Source organism: Asterias amurensis, chromosome 4 (assembly GCF_032118995.1).
Source record: "Asterias amurensis chromosome 4, ASM3211899v1".
Taxonomy (NCBI): domain Eukaryota; kingdom Metazoa; phylum Echinodermata; class Asteroidea; order Forcipulatida; family Asteriidae; genus Asterias; species Asterias amurensis.
The window spans coordinates 9,086,006-9,106,186 of NC_092651.1; the positions used below are offsets into that span (position 1 = coordinate 9,086,006).

The 20,181-nt window shown below is 38.4% G+C and overlaps 1 protein-coding gene across 12 annotated transcripts in view; it reads left to right on the top strand.

Annotated features, from left to right (window-relative positions):
• LOC139935655 (cGMP-dependent 3',5'-cyclic phosphodiesterase-like) overlaps positions 1-20,181 on the top strand; it is a 247,108-nt gene that overhangs the window by 22,227 nt on the left and 204,700 nt on the right. For 9 of the 12 annotated variants that reach the window (XM_071930141.1, XM_071930146.1, XM_071930142.1 and 6 more), the window contains exon 1: positions 9,352-9,584. In XM_071930141.1, the coding sequence (XP_071786242.1) occupies positions 9,456-9,584 (129 nt within the window). In that variant the 5' untranslated portion in view covers positions 9,352-9,455. Of the gene's footprint in view, positions 1-8,805; positions 9,134-9,351; positions 9,585-20,181 lie in introns of those variants that run through there. The other 3 variants (XM_071930148.1, XM_071930149.1, XM_071930150.1) reach the window with 3 other exon arrangements.

Sequence of the window (20,181 nt, forward strand, 5' to 3'; positions counted from 1 at the left end):
GGGCACGACTTCACCATCAGCATTTGTAGTTTGTTTGATCCGATTCCAATTGTATTAATCCCCAAATGACAATTAAAAGGACGAAAACTTCTCTCTGCTTGCAGCAACTCCGTTTAAAAGTGTACAGCGCATTTCGTGTGACGAACGGTCTTCACCCGTTTGAAAAAATACGCGCGCGGCCTGCGTTTGGACGCGATGTCCTATCCAGTCAGTATAATGGAGAACAATGTCTCTGACCCCTTACCCTACTAACCCTAACCAATAAACCCTCAACCTAACCATCAACCCTAACTCTAAACCCTATCCCCAACCCTTACCCCACATCCTAACCCCTAACCCCTAACCATAACCTTAAACCAAACTTCAAACCATAAAACCCAACCTTAATCCCTAAGGGTGATCAGGATGGGCGTTCAAGGGGCTCAATCAAGTCTTGAGAAACGGGAACTATACACAAATGCCTAACGTCAAATTGGAAGAGAAAAAAATGAATCCTCAACGGCAATCAGGCCCAACTTGGCCCTGACATTCAAGATTCTGAAATGAGGAATGATTGTTCCTCATTGTCAATTCCGCAGTCACCCCATCGACCGGGAAGATTACTTCTTATTTATAGAAAACCCCTTGTATATTATTGCACGGTTCGATATTGTTACATCACCAGCATTTAAAGTGGCATTAAAATTCATGCATTTATATATAGCCTTACAGGCACTGCCGTCGTTTTCAGTAAACTCTTCCTAACTTAGGATTAATCTTATAGGACTTACGACGAGTTAAGTCCGTAACTATAGACATTATGACAAATTGAACCCCTCCCGTCCTATACTCGTCCTATAACTCGAGATATGATTAATCATGGCGTTTCGTGAAATCAGTTGCTGGACACTACTGCTAATTACTCGAAATAATTGGTGGCATAAAAACTTACTTGGTTACAAGTAATGGAGAGCTGTTGATAGTATAAAATTGTGAGAAACGGTTCCCTCTTAAGTAACGTACTTTTCGAGAAAGAAGTAATTTTCCACGATCTTGGTTTCGATACCTCAGATTTAGAAATAAGTATTTTTCTTTCATTGTTGTCTCGCAAGTTCGACGACCAACTGAGCAATTTTGTTTACAGGTTTGTTATTTTATGCATATGTTGAGATCCACCAAGTGAGAAGCCTGGTCTTTGACAATAGTGTCCAGTGTCTTTAAAAGACTTTTGCCCTTTTATTGTAGCATCTGAAAGCACACAAATTTGTGCCACAGTTGTGTTTTTCTTTTACTATCCTCATGCAACTTCGATGACCAATAGGGTTCAAATTTTCACAGGTTACATTACACCATTAATTTACACCAAGTGAGATCACCAAGTGAGAACACTGGTCTTTGACAATTATCAACTTGTTCATTAGGCCTATCGTTTATCGGTGCCGTTGTTAGTATTGGTTGTGTTTTGCAGAAGCACCACTCAATGGATATACTATACGTGAAAGACTTTCATTATAAAGGCCCTTGGAAATTGCTGGCAAACGAAATGCTAACTCCTGTTGTCTCCTTGGGGATAACCTTTATCGAGGCGCCATTCTCGTCTTTATGGTTTTCTCGAAATTTTCCAGTGGTGCATAAAAACTATACACCATATTATTATTAGAATGTCTGAAAATACGATTTTAACCTTTACCGGGAAAAAAAAGCATTAAATATAGACCCATTATGAAGAATAAAGGTCCTCGACGCAAATGGATTATACATTGTCTGCTGGTTTTTATTTTTTATTTTTTTTATTTTTTTATGTATGAGAAAAATGGCATATCTTAGTATTTGCTCTTAAGCATCCGGGCAGTTACTGTCGTTTTCTAAACAACTCTATGATGTCTGTAGCCAAGCAAAATTTGACAAATAATAATACAAATTCTACACTTTACCGATGTGTTTTTATACAAGGTATTGAATACAACATGTGCTTTTATTCATCCTTTTCCTATAATGCATGGATAAACCTTGCCCGAAGCTTTTACCAAAATGAGTTTCCACTTTCACGATACAAGAACCGTGCACTTAACCTCATGCTAATAGTGTTGTCGGCAGCCATGCACACAAATAAGTCATTCCACGAAGCAAACAAAAACACTCTTTATTATTTTCTGAAAATTGTGCATCAATATTATAACCTCAGGATGGTGTTAATCTTGCACATTTGTCTTCGTTAGATAATGATTCTCTATCCAATAATACACCAAACTTATGCCCTATACCCATTACATTGAGCATATCTCTTCAAAGACATACACTCCTCTTCTGGCATTCGCAACCAGAGGCAGTTGCCATGGAAACCATGATGGGGATACTTTGGTGTCGCAGTTATCATGCAAATGGTTTCCGTTTGGGTCAAGGCTAACAACTCCTTTACGCCGGGAGTCCTTGTTCCCGCCACAATCTGATTTTGTCGTCTGGTTGATCTGATCGTTGAGAATAAATTAAAAAAACATGGGAATGTTAAAGGTGGATGTGCTCATGTATATTTTATTTCATTTAATTTCATTGTAGATTTTTCTCTAAACTTATATTAATTTTACTGTGTTTTTATTCAAATATGTTTGTTTTGCTCTAAAGTCTAAAGCAGTAAGTTTCATATCAGTAACTGCTGTTTCTCAAATTGTCGGGATTCTGTATTTATTTTTTAATACACAATTTCTTTTTTCTTCTTTTGTTTTAACTTTTGATTTCTTTAACAGCTTCCTAATATTTAAAGACAGTGGACACTTTTGGTAATTGTCAAAGACCAGTCTCCTCACTTTGTGTATCTCAACATATGCATAAAATAACCAACATGTGCAAATTTGAGCTCAATTGGTCGTCGAAGTTGCGAGATAATGAAAGAAAAAACACCTTGTCACACGAAGTTGTGTGCATTCGGATGCTTGATTTAGAGACCTCAAAATTCTAAATCTGAGGTCTCGAAATCAAATTCGTGAAAAATTACTTCTTTCTCAAAAACTACAGCATTTCAGAGGGAGTTAATTCTCACACCATTTTATACTATCGATCTCTCCCCATTACTCGTTACCAAGTAAGGTTTTATGCTAATAATTATTTTGATCAATAGTGTCCACTCCCTGTAAACTAAAACGATAACGCAGGTTAATTTGCTCCTAAATTGTCAATATTGAACACAAACAAAATAACAACTCTAAAAGACAACCAAATCTGCCAAGCCTTCCCCAAAGTAAAGTGATACCTTTAATAATAATATATAAAATATAAACAAATGAAATTGGAGAGGGGAAAACATGAAGGTAATTTAAAATCCACTTAAAAATACAATCAACCTCAGGTAAATGAACTTATTTTCTCATTTTGTTATCCTCGAGGGTAAACCTACCGGGTATAGGCCTACATAAAATTTTCTGAGACTTACGCGTATATATACTGTAAGTATTGGCTGGTGATGTTGGGTGGGGGGGGGGGGGGGTAATGCCGGTAGGATCTTTGGCTTCCAGGGCTTACAAAATCGAAATCCTCTTCAGGCCGTGTCTTTTTTTCACACCGTCTCACTACTGATTTGACACTCATAATATTGATGTCAGTGGGATGCTCAAGGACATTGGTTTCATGTGAGCATTTTTAGCCTGGGTGTGTATTCATTTTCGCATGTTTTCACTGCAGGGCCCAATTTCATAAAGCTGCTTAAGCAAAACAAAAAAAGTAGCTTTAAGCACAACATATTATGCACTTAGGCCTATTAGCTATGAACAGTGTGTGACGGGTCATCTAGCTGCTTTCCCTGCTAAGTTTTTCTTAGTAGAAAAGTGTTAAACAAACTGTTCTGCTTATGCAGATGCAACCGGGCCCACAGATGAAAAATAATTGATGTAGTTTCCCATGAGTATAGCTTCAAGCATGAAAGTTTAGAATATTGCAGTGTCCGCTTCTCTTATGCGAATCCTCACGATTTCAAAATGCTTTTTGTTAAGGCCCTCAAATAGACCACGTGGTGGACCAAAATGTCAATTGAGTTTTCGATTCGTAATGCGAATATCCGTCAACAGACGTAGACGAGCGAAGCGTCGCCCAAAATAGTGGATCATTTTTCTGATTCATATTGGATCCAGCTTTTGTCAGTCTCAATTCTGAAAGTGAAAGATCCTAACATTTAATACACACTTAATATGAAACAGCACTAAAATCAAATTGAACAATCATTACTCGTCCGCCAACTATACAAAGCATGACTCTCGCGCCTCCCAGGTCCGGGGCCGGCCATGCGGATGCGGGACCCTCGACGCCCTTCTCGCTCATGCCCGGACTCCCGAACCTCCTGCTCAAAGTCATCGGGAGCAGAGCGCTGACAGGACACACGAAGGTCGGCTGGTTGATTAGAACGATTTTAAATTAGAGAAACAATGGGTGTCCATAATCTTAAATTATCCGATAGATCAGTCCGGTAACCACAGGCAGGACTCTTGCACCTCATAGGCTTGGGGCCCTTGACCTTGGGCTTAGGCCGACACACCGAATACAAACTCTGATATTCATATCAAACCAATCAAACCACTTCTAATTTGAATACAGAAAGTCAATGCAAACTTGGATAACCATTCGATTGTCATTCTTAGTTGAGAATTCAATGAGATTGCTTAGAGGTTACACCTTTGTAGTTTTAAAAACATACCACTTAAATAAAGGGATCACAGAATCAAACCTGAGACTTTGTTTTTTGTGAGGCCAAGTCGATTTTTGTTTTATCCGTACAGAGCAGAGGAAACATTTTTGGAGGGAAATAGACAGTTATTTTGAATTTGGATAATTGAAGGGGCCAACGGAGGCATTGACTATATATACAGGAACAAGAGGACAAAAGGGGAAGCATCTTCAGGGGAATTTATGCACACAGAGCTGTCAAAGAGACAAAACGTAAGGGCGGTTAAATCTGCCTTAGAAATATGCTGGATTTGCACAAGTTTTATACCATTGGGAAGCCCGTTTCGAGGGACCCTTCTTCGTTGTAGTTTTATTTCTGTGCCTTTTTCAGGCGAGGGGAGTGGCCTTGGAGAAGGGCTACTAGCACCACCAAATTAGCTATACTGGGCTGCGTGACTTGTTCTGTACGGATTCAGAGCACGTCATTTCAAAGTCACTTGTGACTGGGGATAAATTTCACCCGACATCGCGAAATACCAAGAGGTGTATCATGTATAAGTTTTCGCCCTCTCGTCAATTGCCTTCAGAAGAACATTACATCTTTCATACGATTGCAATCCTGTAAAGTGGCCCAAAACAGCACAAACTTGTTTTGCGAAGAGTAGAAATTGTATGCTGGCGCCAACACAATGTCGTGACTTGAATAATTGGGAGGAAAATTAGAACGCTCAATGTCACGATCTAGAACCGACAACCCAAGGCTCGCTATTCTATTTGGAAATTAGACTATAGTCTCACAAATGTAGAGAGGGAATTCTTTGGCCGAGGACATCCTTCCACGGTACCTGGTTGATCTTAAACTCTGGCTGGTTGGCCTTTGACTCTTTCTATCTGTGTTTGTTAAAAACCTCTAAGAGCTCTTACTCTTATTCATAAACTAATAAGGTGTAACTTGTAAGTTGTGTCGCCCTTGTTACATATTGTCTTGTCTGCTTCCATTGTCATTTGCCCTGTTACGGTTCATTGGTTGTATGCTTGTTTGTTTGTTTGTCCATTGGTAAGGGTATTCAAAACCATTATGTTTAACCTTACACGTGAATGCTGTCATATATCTGCTGATACTATTGAAACATTGTGCACAAAATATGTAATTTCAACATTGAAATAAATCCTACTTATACTTTTATACGCATGGGGAATGCATAAATTATGGTTCACACATTATGCTGGTTTTGTCCTCCATAATTATATTCTGTTGTGTATATATCGCAGATTTTATTGTCATGTTGTTCTTTTAGTCGTGTACTATTAACGTATCTCTTGTAAAAAGCGCTCAGATACAAAATGTCATTCATTACAAATAAACATAGCATTACGACACACGGTTTTATTTTTATTTAATGATTTTCTTCATTTGTTCCGTAAACTGAAAAATTACTTCACAATTCTAAGAGGAAAAGCCGCTGTGTCACATCAATCATGAGATAACTAACTTGATCTATTGTTAGTGGTCCGATACTATTATGTTAAACATTAATATCATTGTTTCATAAAATAGAAAAAACACGAAGTAATACTCCCACAAGGGAAACTGACTGAGTATGTTTCAAGTATAGTTTGGGGTTTAAAAAAAGAATTATTAACTGGAGCGGAACTTGAACCAACGACCACCGGAATAGCATGCAGGCGCGCAACTGAGATATATCTGGCCCTTTGTTGGCGGTCAACATCTTTTGTTTGGGGCGCAAACCCCCAAAATAAATAAGCAACTTTTTATTTATTTCCTTTTTATTTATTTATTTTAAATCTTTAGACATACACAATAGTTACAAGTTGTACAGGGGCTGTCAAAGTTAAAACAAAAGTATAAAAAACTGTCATCAAAAGATGTTTGTTTCATTTCAGAAAGCCATTTAGGCCAGTTGAATTTAGGCCAGTGCCGCCAGTCCTGTTTTTGAAAACTTTTATTGTTATTTATTTATAGTAGAAAAATATAAATATTGTCAGAGAAAACACACTAATCTGTCGAGCGGTCCATAAAGTGAAGTACTCTGCTTCAGTGAATATGTTGACAATGAGTTGATGACAATTTATAAGTTATGTGGGTCTGTGATGGAGAGGAAAATAATGTAGGTCACTTTAAATTGTATTGCAAGCACAAACACCACTGGTAAACATCATTACTTTCACCTTTAATATTCCTGAGTTCTCAATGAAAAACAAAAGGCTTCAAGAAAGACTCTGATAGGGTCGAAACGTCAGGCGAAATTATGTGGGTCTGTGATGGAGAGGAAAATAATGTAGGTCACTTTGAAATGCACTGCAAGCGCAAACACAACTGAAACATCATTACTTCTACAACTATACAGTTTAGAAGGTTTGCCAAATTAAAGTGATCCCATAATGCTACGGTGACAATGGAATTCCTATCATGACAATATAATTTTGGTTTCAAGGATGTTTTGGCCATTGTGTGCTATAGTCGACGACACTTTCCATCAGTCTATTTTCCCCAGCACCGTTTTCATTGCTGACCAGAAATTATGGGTGGGTGATCCTCCCTATATACATTACACCCATTATAACAATGTTTAGTTTATTGTTCAGTGTTCATTGGGTAGTGCTTTGTTGGAATAAATAACACAAAATAATAGTGCAAACTCGTGCATTGGAACAGAGTGACGTGTCGCATCCGTAACTAAATAAATGTTTTTGTAGTTTTGTTGATGTATTGTGTATACCCAAATGTGTAGCTCGAAGCAGTGTCCGGTTCTCCAAATGCGAATTCTCACGATTTCAAATTACTCCTTGCGCACCACTCAAATAGATCACGAGTTGGACCAAAATGTATTTATTGATTTGTACGATTCGTGATGCGAATAGACAAGCGATCCAACGCCCTTTAAATATTGAGAATAATTTTCCTGATTCATTTTGGATTTGTTTAATTCTATGAAACCTGCCACTCAGTCAATTCCAAGAACACGATTTGTACTGGGTCATCAGTTGATCCCGATTCGAAACTGCTTTCCGGAGTCAGGCTGGGCTGGTAAGTGGTTATGGGGTTTCAACTCGGATTCTGAGTTCAAGTCCATCAACCGTCCCCATCCCGCTTTCTTTCTTTTTTCCCCTTTTTTTCCACGGAGGATTTTTTAATTATTCACACTTAAGACCACTCCTCATATTACAAACACGCTGAAAACACGCAACATTAACAGCAACAAAAATAAACAAAATACAAAATACGATGTTCACCTTGAACCAATAGTTTGAAAGAGTCCCATTTTTTGTGAAAATTAACTGTGGAATCATTGGTGATGGAGATGTATTTATCCAAAGTATAATAAAGCTTTAAATCCAGTTTTAATAGTGCAAGGGAGGGTCTATTCTCACTCATTTTCATTTTATAGATATGGAAACGACACAAAAGAAGGATCAGATAACGAGCACTCCAAGATTTATTTTGTAATACCAAAAAGGCATAAATTGCTTAGCAGAAAATATCGCTGAAAAGTTGTCTGCTGAGCAGAAATGAGCAGCCCAGATATTGTACATTCTACATGGTAATTTTTTTTTTTTATTTATTTTTTTTTTTTGGGGGGGGGGGTGGCTGGTAACCTTTTTTTTCTGGTAAGCATAAACTTTTGTTGACGCTTAACTCCTTTTTGTGCTTAACAGCTCTTCGAAATTAGGCCCAGTCGATCATATATACGTTTCAGACCTTACCAAAATCACTTACTTAGAAAATTATGTGCCTTGTCTTAAAAGTAAAATTGTTGAAGTAATCTGATTTGTTTTCGCTCAAGCGACCTCCGTATCTCGTTCATGATTAACATTTTCTTCTCTGGTATCAAGAAAAATGGGAAAATACAAAACCCACGATTTTGTCTTCTAGACAACGTATAGACTGGTTCCTAATTGATGGCCGTTTTTATCCCAATGGCGAGGGGAGAAAACACAAACAGAAAACAGTACCAGAACCAAAGTCCCTAAACGCAAAAATCATTTCTCTAGGCTGTTTGCTCTGAAGCCTCTGATCATACTATGATTTGTTTGTTTGTTCGATGATGTTCAACGGTCAAGTGGGCGCACAAACGCAAATTGACAAACGTATCCTCTGCTAATTTACCGATACAACATCAGGACAACTGAACTATCGCACGCGAAGCCATGGGTTACATCGCTGCATTGTTACCGCTGAAAAGATGACCCGTTTTCGAGAGGGTTTCCCCAACAAACCCAACAAATCGGGACAAAACAAAACGATCCGGCGAGCAAACATTATCCTGCCCTATAGCCTACACCACTGCAACCAACCCTGCCCGGGTTGAAACTAGTGCTATCTGAGATTGCCGGCAGACTGACGCGCTCAATAATGACTTCTGGAGGGTGTGTAATGTACTTGCTTTCCCAACGCATCTCTGCAGCAATTTAGAGTGCATCCCTCAACGGAAAAGGCATCTTCAAGGTAAAAATTCCGCATCCACGTTTCCCCAAGACCAAGGTATGCTAAGTAAGTTACATCTTTTGAGGCAAGGAGCACCCAATCAGCGAACGTTTGATGCTGCCTATGGATTGTGCACCGTTATATTGTATGAGTGTATTGTACATGTATTCAATCCATTGCATGCGTTTTACACACAGCGTGGTCTAGCGCCAGGCAACACAATTCACACGGTACATTCAATGCAAATCCATGTACAAGTCATATACACACAAAATGTCAGTATGGAATCATCAGACATGTCAAAACTGAGCAGATTCATCCTGTTCAAACTACGGTAGCATAGTCTTCGAAAGCCCGCAGGACAAAGTCTCCTTCAGCTATGGCTTCCGGTACATTCGGTCAAATTATCGCTTCGGTGTTTTCCTTTTTCAGGGACAAGAGCTGGTTTCTAAGGTGGCGAGGAGGGGACCAACATTCAGACATGGAACTTTGGGATGAAAATTTACAGGTAAGGTTTACATGTTTCCACTGTGCACAAACCAGCAAACTACTGCACCACCACCAACGGTGGAAGTTTTTAGTCACAGAAATGAGCAATATCTCTGGCGCCGTTTATGAAAAACTTTGATCGGAAAATAACCAGAAGTTGTCATAGAGTCAAATGGCACCTTTTATTGGTAATGTCAACATTGCTGTTGTAAATGTAACGACATTTTGATGGACCGCGCGGATGTTCATAAAATCATAACACAGTTGCAGGCTGTACGAACCGACCAGAAACCACCGAAGCTTGACCGTTCACCAGGCGCGGTGTTATGGGGGCCTTGTGGCCTGGACACGGGAGGGTAGTGTTCGGGAATTGGGTTGTTGTTCTTTGACACGGAGGAATAAATTTGGCAGTGCTGTCGATTTCATGTGTCAAAAGTTAAACTTCCGTAGTTGACAAACTGTCACCAACGGAAATAAATCACATCTATGAGGATACGTTTTTTATGTATGCACATTAATAGTGTGGAGAGTAGTTGTATTTCCCTTGTTGAGAATGACATTGAGTCTTGACAGGAGGAATAGGCAGTCAGATTGCTCCATGATTGTATTTGTATTTGACATGTGTTAATACAATAATATAGTTGTTTAGGTAGGGTAATACTACTACTACTACTAGAACTACTACTACTAGTAGTAGTAGACCTCATAAGTACAGACATGCACTATCCACTAATGTTACTTAAAATAGTTGTGGTGTGCCCCACGAGTTGTAATGTAAACATGTTTCTCCGTAATGAATATTCGTAAAATTAGAGTGACCACAGATGATGAGGACTTACTCAACTCAGTTTACAGAAATGATCCAATTCGTTTATCGGGATTTAATTGTCAGCCACATCATTACTGACGCCGATCAACTGGTTTGATCATTTTCATTTGGTTTAATTAAAAAACCTGTCAAAACTTGTTTGTTTACTACCAAGGTGTCAAATGTCAACAATGTGTTTTTCCTGATACACGTACTGCACGTACATGTCATGGTATCCGTTGCTACCAGTTCTTTTTGAATAATTTTATAACCATGGAGCTATGAGGAGCTGCAGAGCTCCATGGTATCACCTTGATTATATCACCATGGTATCACCTTGTGACAAGCTTTTATTTAAGCTTTTAAATAGTATACTAGGTTCCTAGTGGTTTTTTTTCCTCTGAACGTATAGACCTGCCTTTCCTGTCATTTTATTAGCTTCAGTTTGCAATGCTTGTGTCAAATGACACTGAGTGGAACAACTGTCTTTTCTATCTACCAGTGCCATGACATTTGTGTAAGACTATAATCCCAGGTGTTTGACCTAGAATGTTGTACACACCAGTGGTGCATAATGATTAGCCATCAAAAGAACACTGTGCATATTTTCTGTTCTGTTGTTAATAATGTCTCATATTTCATAGGATCATCTACAGTTGCTAAATTAAAACCCACATGTTATGGGTGGTGCCGTATCCTGCTGAGCAGCTAGCTGCCACTGTTTCGCTTGTTATGAACAAAACAATCCTTTAAATGTTAAATTAGTGCCTTTTTTGGTCACAACACAAGAGGAGTGAAAAGTGGTCAACAGGTTTGAATCTTTTCCCATGTACAATGTTGATAACACTCAGTGTGAAAATATCTCTTTATTTGCTCTCAACTTAATTAAATCCCATACGTACACTTTGATAATCTAAGTTTCTTGTATTTATGTTTACTTTTCTTAAAACGAATTATCTCCACAGTGTCTGGGAAAATGTTTGTGTGATACATGTAGATGGCGCAATCATTACAAACATTTTATCTTGTGCTCCAATTTGATTTGTGATTAGCACTCATACTGACTGCTTCCTCAGTCCTACTGACTTCTTTTCCAAACCAGGCATGCAACTTGCTTTGATAGGATTCAAACCCATAACCCTGTCATTCTAGAGCAGGGCCCAATTTTATGGCTCTGCTTACCGCCGAATTCTGCGCTTACGATCGTGATTCCCCACTTACTTGCAAGCGCCAAATTTCTGCGCTAGCCCAGTAAGCGTAGAATGCCTAGGAAAGTGAAGTACGCACGTGCAGAAGCCCAAATTCGCCGCTAACCTGTGAAATACGCTTGCCGTAAGCACAGAATTCCCTGCTTCCGTAAGTGCCGATTCTGTGCTTACGGTAAGCAGAGCCATGAAATTGGGCCCTGGTGTTTTACCACAAGAGACCACCGAACATGCCCGGTGACAAAAGGCCTGTTCGAATCCTCATGTATTAGCACTAATAGGAACAGCTATAGTTCAAACAGTCTTAATTGCATCAGGGATAAAGAGTTTAATGTTGGTTTTACACTGATGTGTGTTCAAGGTAGGGTCATAGATTGGTTCTTGTCAAGATAATGTTGATTTATACACGTAGACGACATCGTCAATAGAGATACAATATAAGTCACTTACATAAGGTGATTACAGTACAGTGTTTACTTGATTGAGAAAACGGCAACACAATGTCAATAGTGTTTTCATTAAGAAAGTGTGGTCGCACCCTAGCCACATATAGTGAGGTGACATGGGTACCAACCTCATTCGGCCGCAGCATTCATAAACAGACGCCACAGAAGACTTATTTTGTTCGCCTTCAATTCCGACCGCCTGTGGTACAGACAACCGTACACTGGGTCATTCTCTTCTGTTGGGATGATGCCTGCAAAATTAACCAATTCTTTAAACCTAGGAAAGAGCAATTTGAACTTTTGGCCTTAAACACAAGTTTTTCTCCATCTCATCTGAACATAATTCGGGAATTCGGTTCATCAAAATTATCTTCTCCATTTCTTCACTCCTTTAAAATCTGTGCCAGCAAAACACAATAACTGGCATGCATTTACTGCCAGTGTTGCAGTGAATAGATTTCGAGCAGTGTGTTGTGTAGTGTACAGACCATTGGATGCTGAGTGCATTGTCATGGAATATAATCACCAGGCAAAAAAAACAAGCCAGATTTCACGGAGTGATTATATTCTGCGACAATGCACGAACAAAATGAAATAAATTTTTGTAATACGACTTACGTTCTTGTCATTTGAAACTTGTTCACAATGAACACAAAATATTCACGGAAACTCTTCCACCAAACACTCTGAAAATTCTATTAAAAAACTACTCTACATGTAGAAACGTAGTGGACGAAACGACCTTGCCTCGATTGGACAAACTGGCGAGGTAAAGAAATATTTAAAAAAAATCCCCATATTGGACTCCAATATTAAATTTTTTGAATATTGCAGGTAGGAAATGCATGAAAAAATAATCAATAAAAAGTGACACTTGTTCCACCAATAAAATGACAAGTATTTCTGTGTTTGGAGTTTAGTATGTAATGGGTGTTCAACTATGCAGCTGTTTACAGTTTGTGCAATGTGTGGTGAACAAAATGCTACATGTAGTCAGTCCCCAAGAGCAGACAATGGAGCGCTTAGTCAGGGCTAGAAATCAAGGGGGAAAAAACACAAGATCACAGTCTAGCAATTTTTACTGTATCAAAATTCTTTTTTACAAGCCAGAACCTTAATGAGAAAAGACTCAACTGCTTTTCTCCGAGCAACACTTAGAGCGGAATAGTTTGAGCCAGACTCATAATTTGTCTATATTTAGCTATACTTTGATACAACAAACTTGAAGATTTATCATACTTGAAAGGTCAATACTTAAAGGAACACGTTGCCTTGGATCGGTCAAGTTGGTCTATAAAAAGCGTTTGTTATAAAATGCATCTAGGTCCAATAGTTAGGAAGATGTTGTAAAGGTAGAATACAATGATTCACACAAATTTGCCTCGAAATTGCACGGTTTTCATAATACTTTGCGAACTAACACGGCCGGCCATTTATGGGAGTCAAAAATTTGACCCCTATAAACGGCTGACAATGTTAGTTGACGAGGTAAAAGGAAAACCGTGCAATTTTGAGGCATGTTTGTGTGGATCATCGTTTTCTACTGTAACAACATCTTTCTACCCATGCATTTAATAACAAACGGTTTGAACGCTTTTCAAAGACCAACTCGACAGATCCAAGGCAATGTGTTCCTTTAAAGATCATTTCACTATAAAACTGAAATCACAGTGAGGGATTATTAGTTGACTGTAAAGCACGAGACTGCCAGACTTGTCCAGTCTTGAGTTCATTGGCCTCTGGCATTCAATCCAAAGTAATTTTTGAGCCCTGCTAATAATATAATGGCTCATTCACATTTTCAACAAGAGACAAAATCCGATTAATTTAATTTCTTTTTTTAACATTCCAGTCATGTGAAAGCTATCTTTGTTGAACAATAACCAATGAACCTTGTTATTTTAAACAGACTTTCTCTTAGGAATGGCAACCATGTTAAAATCACCTGGATATGATCATTGTAGTGTGAATATATGCCGTAACGAGGACCCTTGCTATGGCGATATTATCCTCATGTACAGAATGTCACTAGTAGAAGAAAGTGTTTAGGGAATGAACAATCATCTTTTTTAACCCCGTCCTCTCTGAAAAAACAGGCGATGTTAGTAAATTTGTGTTTTTTTAAATAAGTAAATAAATAATCTCAATCAAACAAAGTTAGTGACCAACAACCAGCATTCATAACTGAGTTTCCTTGTTTCTGGTGCTCATGTGAAAGGGCCTTACATGTTAGATGAACTATTGTACACTTGTAATATTTTTCAGTGGAGTCAACCATACTTTAAAATGTTGATGTGTGTTATTCGTAGCCGTTACCTTCACAAGTCTCACTCGTTTTGTATCTGTTACTAGTATCTGTTAAAGTGTGTGATTGTGTTGCATTTATACATGAACACGATGAAAGCAATTATGTGGGATCCCAAGGCTCTTTATAAATGTTTGATTATGCTCAAAGATTAGCATTTTCAGTAGTTAGATATCATTATCTGAAGTGATTATAAACATTGTTGTGTGTGTAATTCAACACACTTTTTTCTGAGCTTTACAGATGATGGTTCGTAGTACTGGTAGCTGGTACATATTAATCTTTGATACTTCTGACAAAATATTAGTTGAAAGTCACCTCGAAGCACGACGGCTCGAAGTGTTTGCTGCACAGCGCTGGAAAAGACTTGCAAACTGACCCCATCTTTAGTTGTTATGCTGCATTCAGCAGCAATACACCTGGTGTATTTAAAAATAAATTTTTCGAAATGTACAAACTCACGACTAGGACTTGAATGTACTTGCACGTACGTGTGTTCGATGTTCAATCGAGGCAAAGTCTGCCTCGATTGACGTCGCAAAAGGGGTAGGCGGAGTCACCCCCACAAAACTTTATTTATTTTTTTGTAAAAACAATTACTCAAAAACTATTTTATTGTTCAGAAACAAATATGCTCTAATGTTTGAAAAAAATATATATATATTTCCAGGTGACTTTAAAGAAATGCTATATTATTGTTGCCAATAGATTATGCCATTTGTGTTACCCCCCAAAATCCCTGAATTTCGCATATGAGTGCCAACTGGACCATCCCATCCTATGGTTTGAACCATGGCTGGTACATTGAGAGGCATCAAAGGAGTAAAGGACCCTTGCCCAAAGAGGTCCTTGACGATATACTTTTGTCAGACTTGTTACAGTGCAATCCCCAGTGTTGACCATGTTGGGTCTCGTTGAATGAGCCAAGTCACTGATCTATTTACTGATTTACTTTACTAATGTAGTCTACTAATGTAGTCTTGTTCAGAGGCAATTTTCTTGAAGCTTTGATGCCCACAAAGGACCATTATCTCTTTATCTGCCAAATTGTGCCCTCCTGCCAAATTGTCGTGCCTAGAGGGATCCTGTACAGGGCGTAATGCCATCGATAGAATAATGACCCTGAGACAGGTTGCTCTGGGATTTAGAGTCATTCTGTCAAATGACTTTCTCTCTATTTTTTTTTTTTATGTAATGCAATGGCACCATAGCACTTATTAACAGTGCCCGAACAGTCGGATTAGTCTGCCATTATAAGGTTAATTTCAAACATTTTGGCATGAATAAAACATTGGTGAAAAGATACTCTTTCACTGAAGTGACTAATACAAGTTATATATACCAGACACACACATCCTTGTGCTTGGGGGAGCACACATCGTGTGTAAAGCTTATAATGCCATGTATACTGCCATGACACTCCAAAATTGTATATATAGGAGTTCTGTATGGATAATTATAGAATGCTTTGAAGGCTTCACAGAGTTGTTTTCAATATAATCGTTCCCAGGTGCCCTTTTGTTCAAATGAGGCAAGGTCAAGTGTCATTATTTTTTGTCATTTATTTTTCTAATATTAATTTTGTAGAAAACCGATAAAAGAAAGTTTTGCAGATGGTTGGCAGAAAGAAGTTGGGTATTTCCTAATAGCTGGTCGGATTTTCCCAGCAGCGATCACTGTGTTGTTAAACACTTTCAACAATATGAAGTTGTACAAAACCATTTTTGTGAACGACTTTTTCTTTTGAGTGTTTTGAATGAAATTGAAGTCAGGTACTTGTGCAATGTAATGCTATGAATTAATTCAAAATTAAAATCCATTTTGTTGTTTGTTATTTAGTAAACACTGACTGCGATTTCAAAGGCACTTTAACATTTGTCCCAATTTTATCGGAACCCGAGTTTATTTTATTTTATGAAACCTCTCTTTGTAATAACTGAAAAGGGAAGAAGAGAAAAACACAATCATGCTTGCACTTATCTCTGGCATGCGTGATTACAATTGAGAATAGGAAATGTTTGGAGCGGCATTTAAACTGATTGGTTTTGTCATTAATTTGCTCTCAAGGTGACTCTATTGTGAAGGGTTGCTGTTTATGTGTAGTACATTCATCACCATTCATTTTATGGAAATTACAGACCTTCTTAAGTTTTTTTTAACAGCGAGTGCAAATGGCGGTTTAGACCTGAGAAGCAAAACATGAAGGCATTTTGTGATGTAAAAGCACAGTGGAATGAAGTTTAACTACACATGAATACTACTACACTTTCCTAAAGCAATTGATTGTTGGCAGCCTTGGATCAAAATAGAAGCTTTCTAAAAGACAGCTGACGTTATTCCAAGAAAGTAATCATTTTGGTTTTTAATATGTTTTAGTCGAAGCCTTTCTAGCTGCCATGGGCAGTGTGTCGCATTGATACCTCTTGTCACTAAATCCAGAAAGGGAAGCACTAAAAAAAAAAGCTTATTGGCTTCCCAAAAAGTGACTGCTCTCCGCGCACGCTTGTTAACTAGCACTCCAAAGCATGTTAACAAGCGTGCGCACATGGTCACCCTTATTTGCATGACAGTTAGACATGTCACAAGATCAAAGAAGCATGAGATGGGACCAGTTTCTCAGTGAATTTGATGCATTCTTGTTGGCTGTGACTATTTTGAGTGGATCAACCACAGTACTAATTCAGATATCCGATTAGGATATTTCAAAGTCCAAGGTTTATGATCAAACAAGGCATTTGGGGGGGGGGGGGGGAATTGGCGTGAGATCATACACCATGGAGGTTTGTTTGGGGACTCTTTCAGTCCCCAATGATACATTTCCGGTTCGCCCATATCCAGTTAACAATCTGTTCAGTCGTTGCTAACTTTTCCTCAGTAAATTTGCCCCCCCCCCCCCCCCCCCCCCCGATGGTAGTTGGAGTACAGGCGAAGGCACATCTGCAATGGGTTGGTTGAAGATTCCCATTCTTCCTTGTAGAGGTCCACAGCGAGGTCATCAGCTTCTCTTCTTTCTTTGGAGTTTGGGCAGAGTATCTTTTGTTGTAAAAAGCTGATGGGCTCTGGCAGAGATTGGTGATCTGGAAAGAAGTCTTGATTTTTTGATATAAAATGGCATGCTTGTTTGCCATAGCTATCCAGGCACATTGGGTAGTTAATGCACCATGTATTTTAGAGATACATTGATCTTATGGACACATAAAATTGTTTACTCATTTTGTTTACAAGTGGAGACCCCCTTAATTCCCCCCTCCAAACCCAGAAAACATTTACAATAGCACCCTCAAGAGTCCTTTTTACTATTTAGAAAACTGTTTGGCGATGAGATCGTGTGATCTTTCTTTTTTGTTTTACAACTATTATTGTGAAGAGATTTACACCAGTCACTAGCGACTGGTCGGGGCATGAAAGACGTTATTGTTGGTCGTGCAATACCTAAAAGTAGAGGCAAGAGTGTTACTGGTGCTTATTTCAGGGTTACACTTATTTTTCGCATTACAGAGTTTTGCACAACATCAATATGATGCTTGCTGGCTTCTTTAGCAGACAAACAATGCTCAGTCGGGGCATATAAAAGTGCCGTTATCTAGCCTGTAGTTTCATCTTTGAGAGGGCAAGGCCATTTTCACTTTGCAAATGCACCGCTTCCATCAGAAAATCTTAAAATCTATTGGAACGTTTTGTAGGTGCACAAAGGCCAAGACCAGGGGCATTAAATAGGTCATGGCGTGGCTTCATTAGCCTGTTTGGGATATGGTTGACACTGGTTTGGTTTGGGTGTCTACAGATTTACCCAAACCTTAAACGGTGTCATAGTGCTGTGTCCATCATATCTCAAAATCCGTACGGTAGTGGTTTGGGCTCCCGTGCTAGTCTTTGGATTAGGTTCTTTGACCAGGAAAAAAGACATTAATTGTTCTGGTGCAGGGTACCTGCAAAGCATTGTCACCCTTGGAAGAGTGTACGTACATCTTTGGAACACATTATATTAATATTTTTTTCACTTCATTGGTTTATGGTTGTGCATAGAGGTTCCTGCATCTTATTAAATCTGTCATTATCTTTCTGAAAGATGAGTTTGGTGCATTTCTACATACATGTATGCAGGTAAAAATCAGGTTACATCAAACTCAGACTATTCTGCTGATACCATTCCTCATGGTCCAGTGTGTAAACCCTTTTTTTTCTTTTCCCTAGATGTAATTGGTTTTTGTTAAATGCTGGTAGGAATAGATCGTAAATCCTATTTGTTGAATTAATTATACATAGTGTGAAATGGCTTAGTTTGATCTTTACAATTGATCACTTTCCGAAGTTACTTACCTAAGGTATACCATAAGAACATAAGTAGTTGTGTTTTAACTTGCTTACCACCTGTCAAGTACAAGTACTGTCTGCTGCTCTCACCTTGTACTGTTTTTATAGTCTGTAATGTATGTCATTATGATCCAAAGCAGGCCAATGCTATGGCTGTACATGAACTTTTCCCCAATTACAGCGTTATGCCTTGCCTTCATATCATAACTGTGCTGTTACTCGGTGAAAGTTCATTACTGTTCAGCCGCTGGCCTGCTTTGATCTTGACGACGGCCCCTTTAAGATTTAGCCTACATGTAGCTAGTCCTTTCTCTGTACTACAAACAAGTTTAAAGTTTTAAAGAAAAGGTCTGGAATCTTATCTTAGAGAGGGCAGGACATTTTCATTTGTCAAAGGGCATTTCTAGTGGAAAGTCTTAAAAAGTTAATCTAGATGGATTGCTAAAGGCGTCATCGGCCGCCATATTTGATAAGAGCTACCATTGGCTTAGAGTCACGCGCGCACTTTTCCCTTGCTAATACATCAAAGGCGGCGGTCGATGACGCGGATTGCAAAACCAATTATGAAGAAAATTGTCCTGGTGTAAACTACATGTACATCACACTGTTTTTGAATAGTTTCCGTCTGCAAGAAAGTTTGCTTTTTTTTTCCCTGCAAATCTTGTAACAGTTTGAGCCAGGCTCATTACACCACCCTAGATGGCAAGGATTTACGAGTAGCATGTCCAAATTTGCTGAAGATTGAGAAAAAAAAAGGTTGTCTAAATTGCCCGCGTTGATACTTTTTAGGTTTACATGCAGGTAACTGTATGTTAACAAACTAAATAAGTAACCTGACGTTCAATAGAAGTCTCAATGTGCTGGTGAATAATACCCTGACAGGATGCAGATCAAATTCAAATTTGTTTGGGGCAACTGCCTCTGAATTTGGCAACACATTTTCAACCTAGACCTGTAGGTAAATGAAGTTTTCAAACTAGTTTTAGACAAAGAGTTCAAACAATGTTTGTTCTCCTTTGTCCAACTGACAAACAGTAGAGCTAGGAAAATTACCTTGAATTTACACAAGCTGAGTCAAAATCATGAAATGTTTGCAAGCAGTAGAAAATAGGCCTTTGTAGTTGTTTACTCATTACAGAAATCAATAAGGGAATAAAAGGGTAACGACGAGTTGTTTAACGACCATTTAAAACCGGTAGTGTGGATGTTGTGTGATAAAGGCCCGATGGATTTTAAATTGATTTTTAATTAACGGGGTTATTTCATACCTACAAAATCATTGCACAGGATGTTTAATACTACCATTAGCTTTGAAATAAAAAAGTAAGATTTTGGATAGAAATTCTGCAATTAATTTTTCAGGATCATTCCCAAACGTTAACCCTACCTTTAAGAGACAAGTGCACTATGTGTTATTAAACATGTTTGTGTGGATGCATTATACATGTATCTTTATGAAACCGGCTTTCTATTTGTATTTCATTTCCTTGGAATTGAAGAGTCGTAATGAGTGAATGGCCTTGAAATTTGTTCTTGTA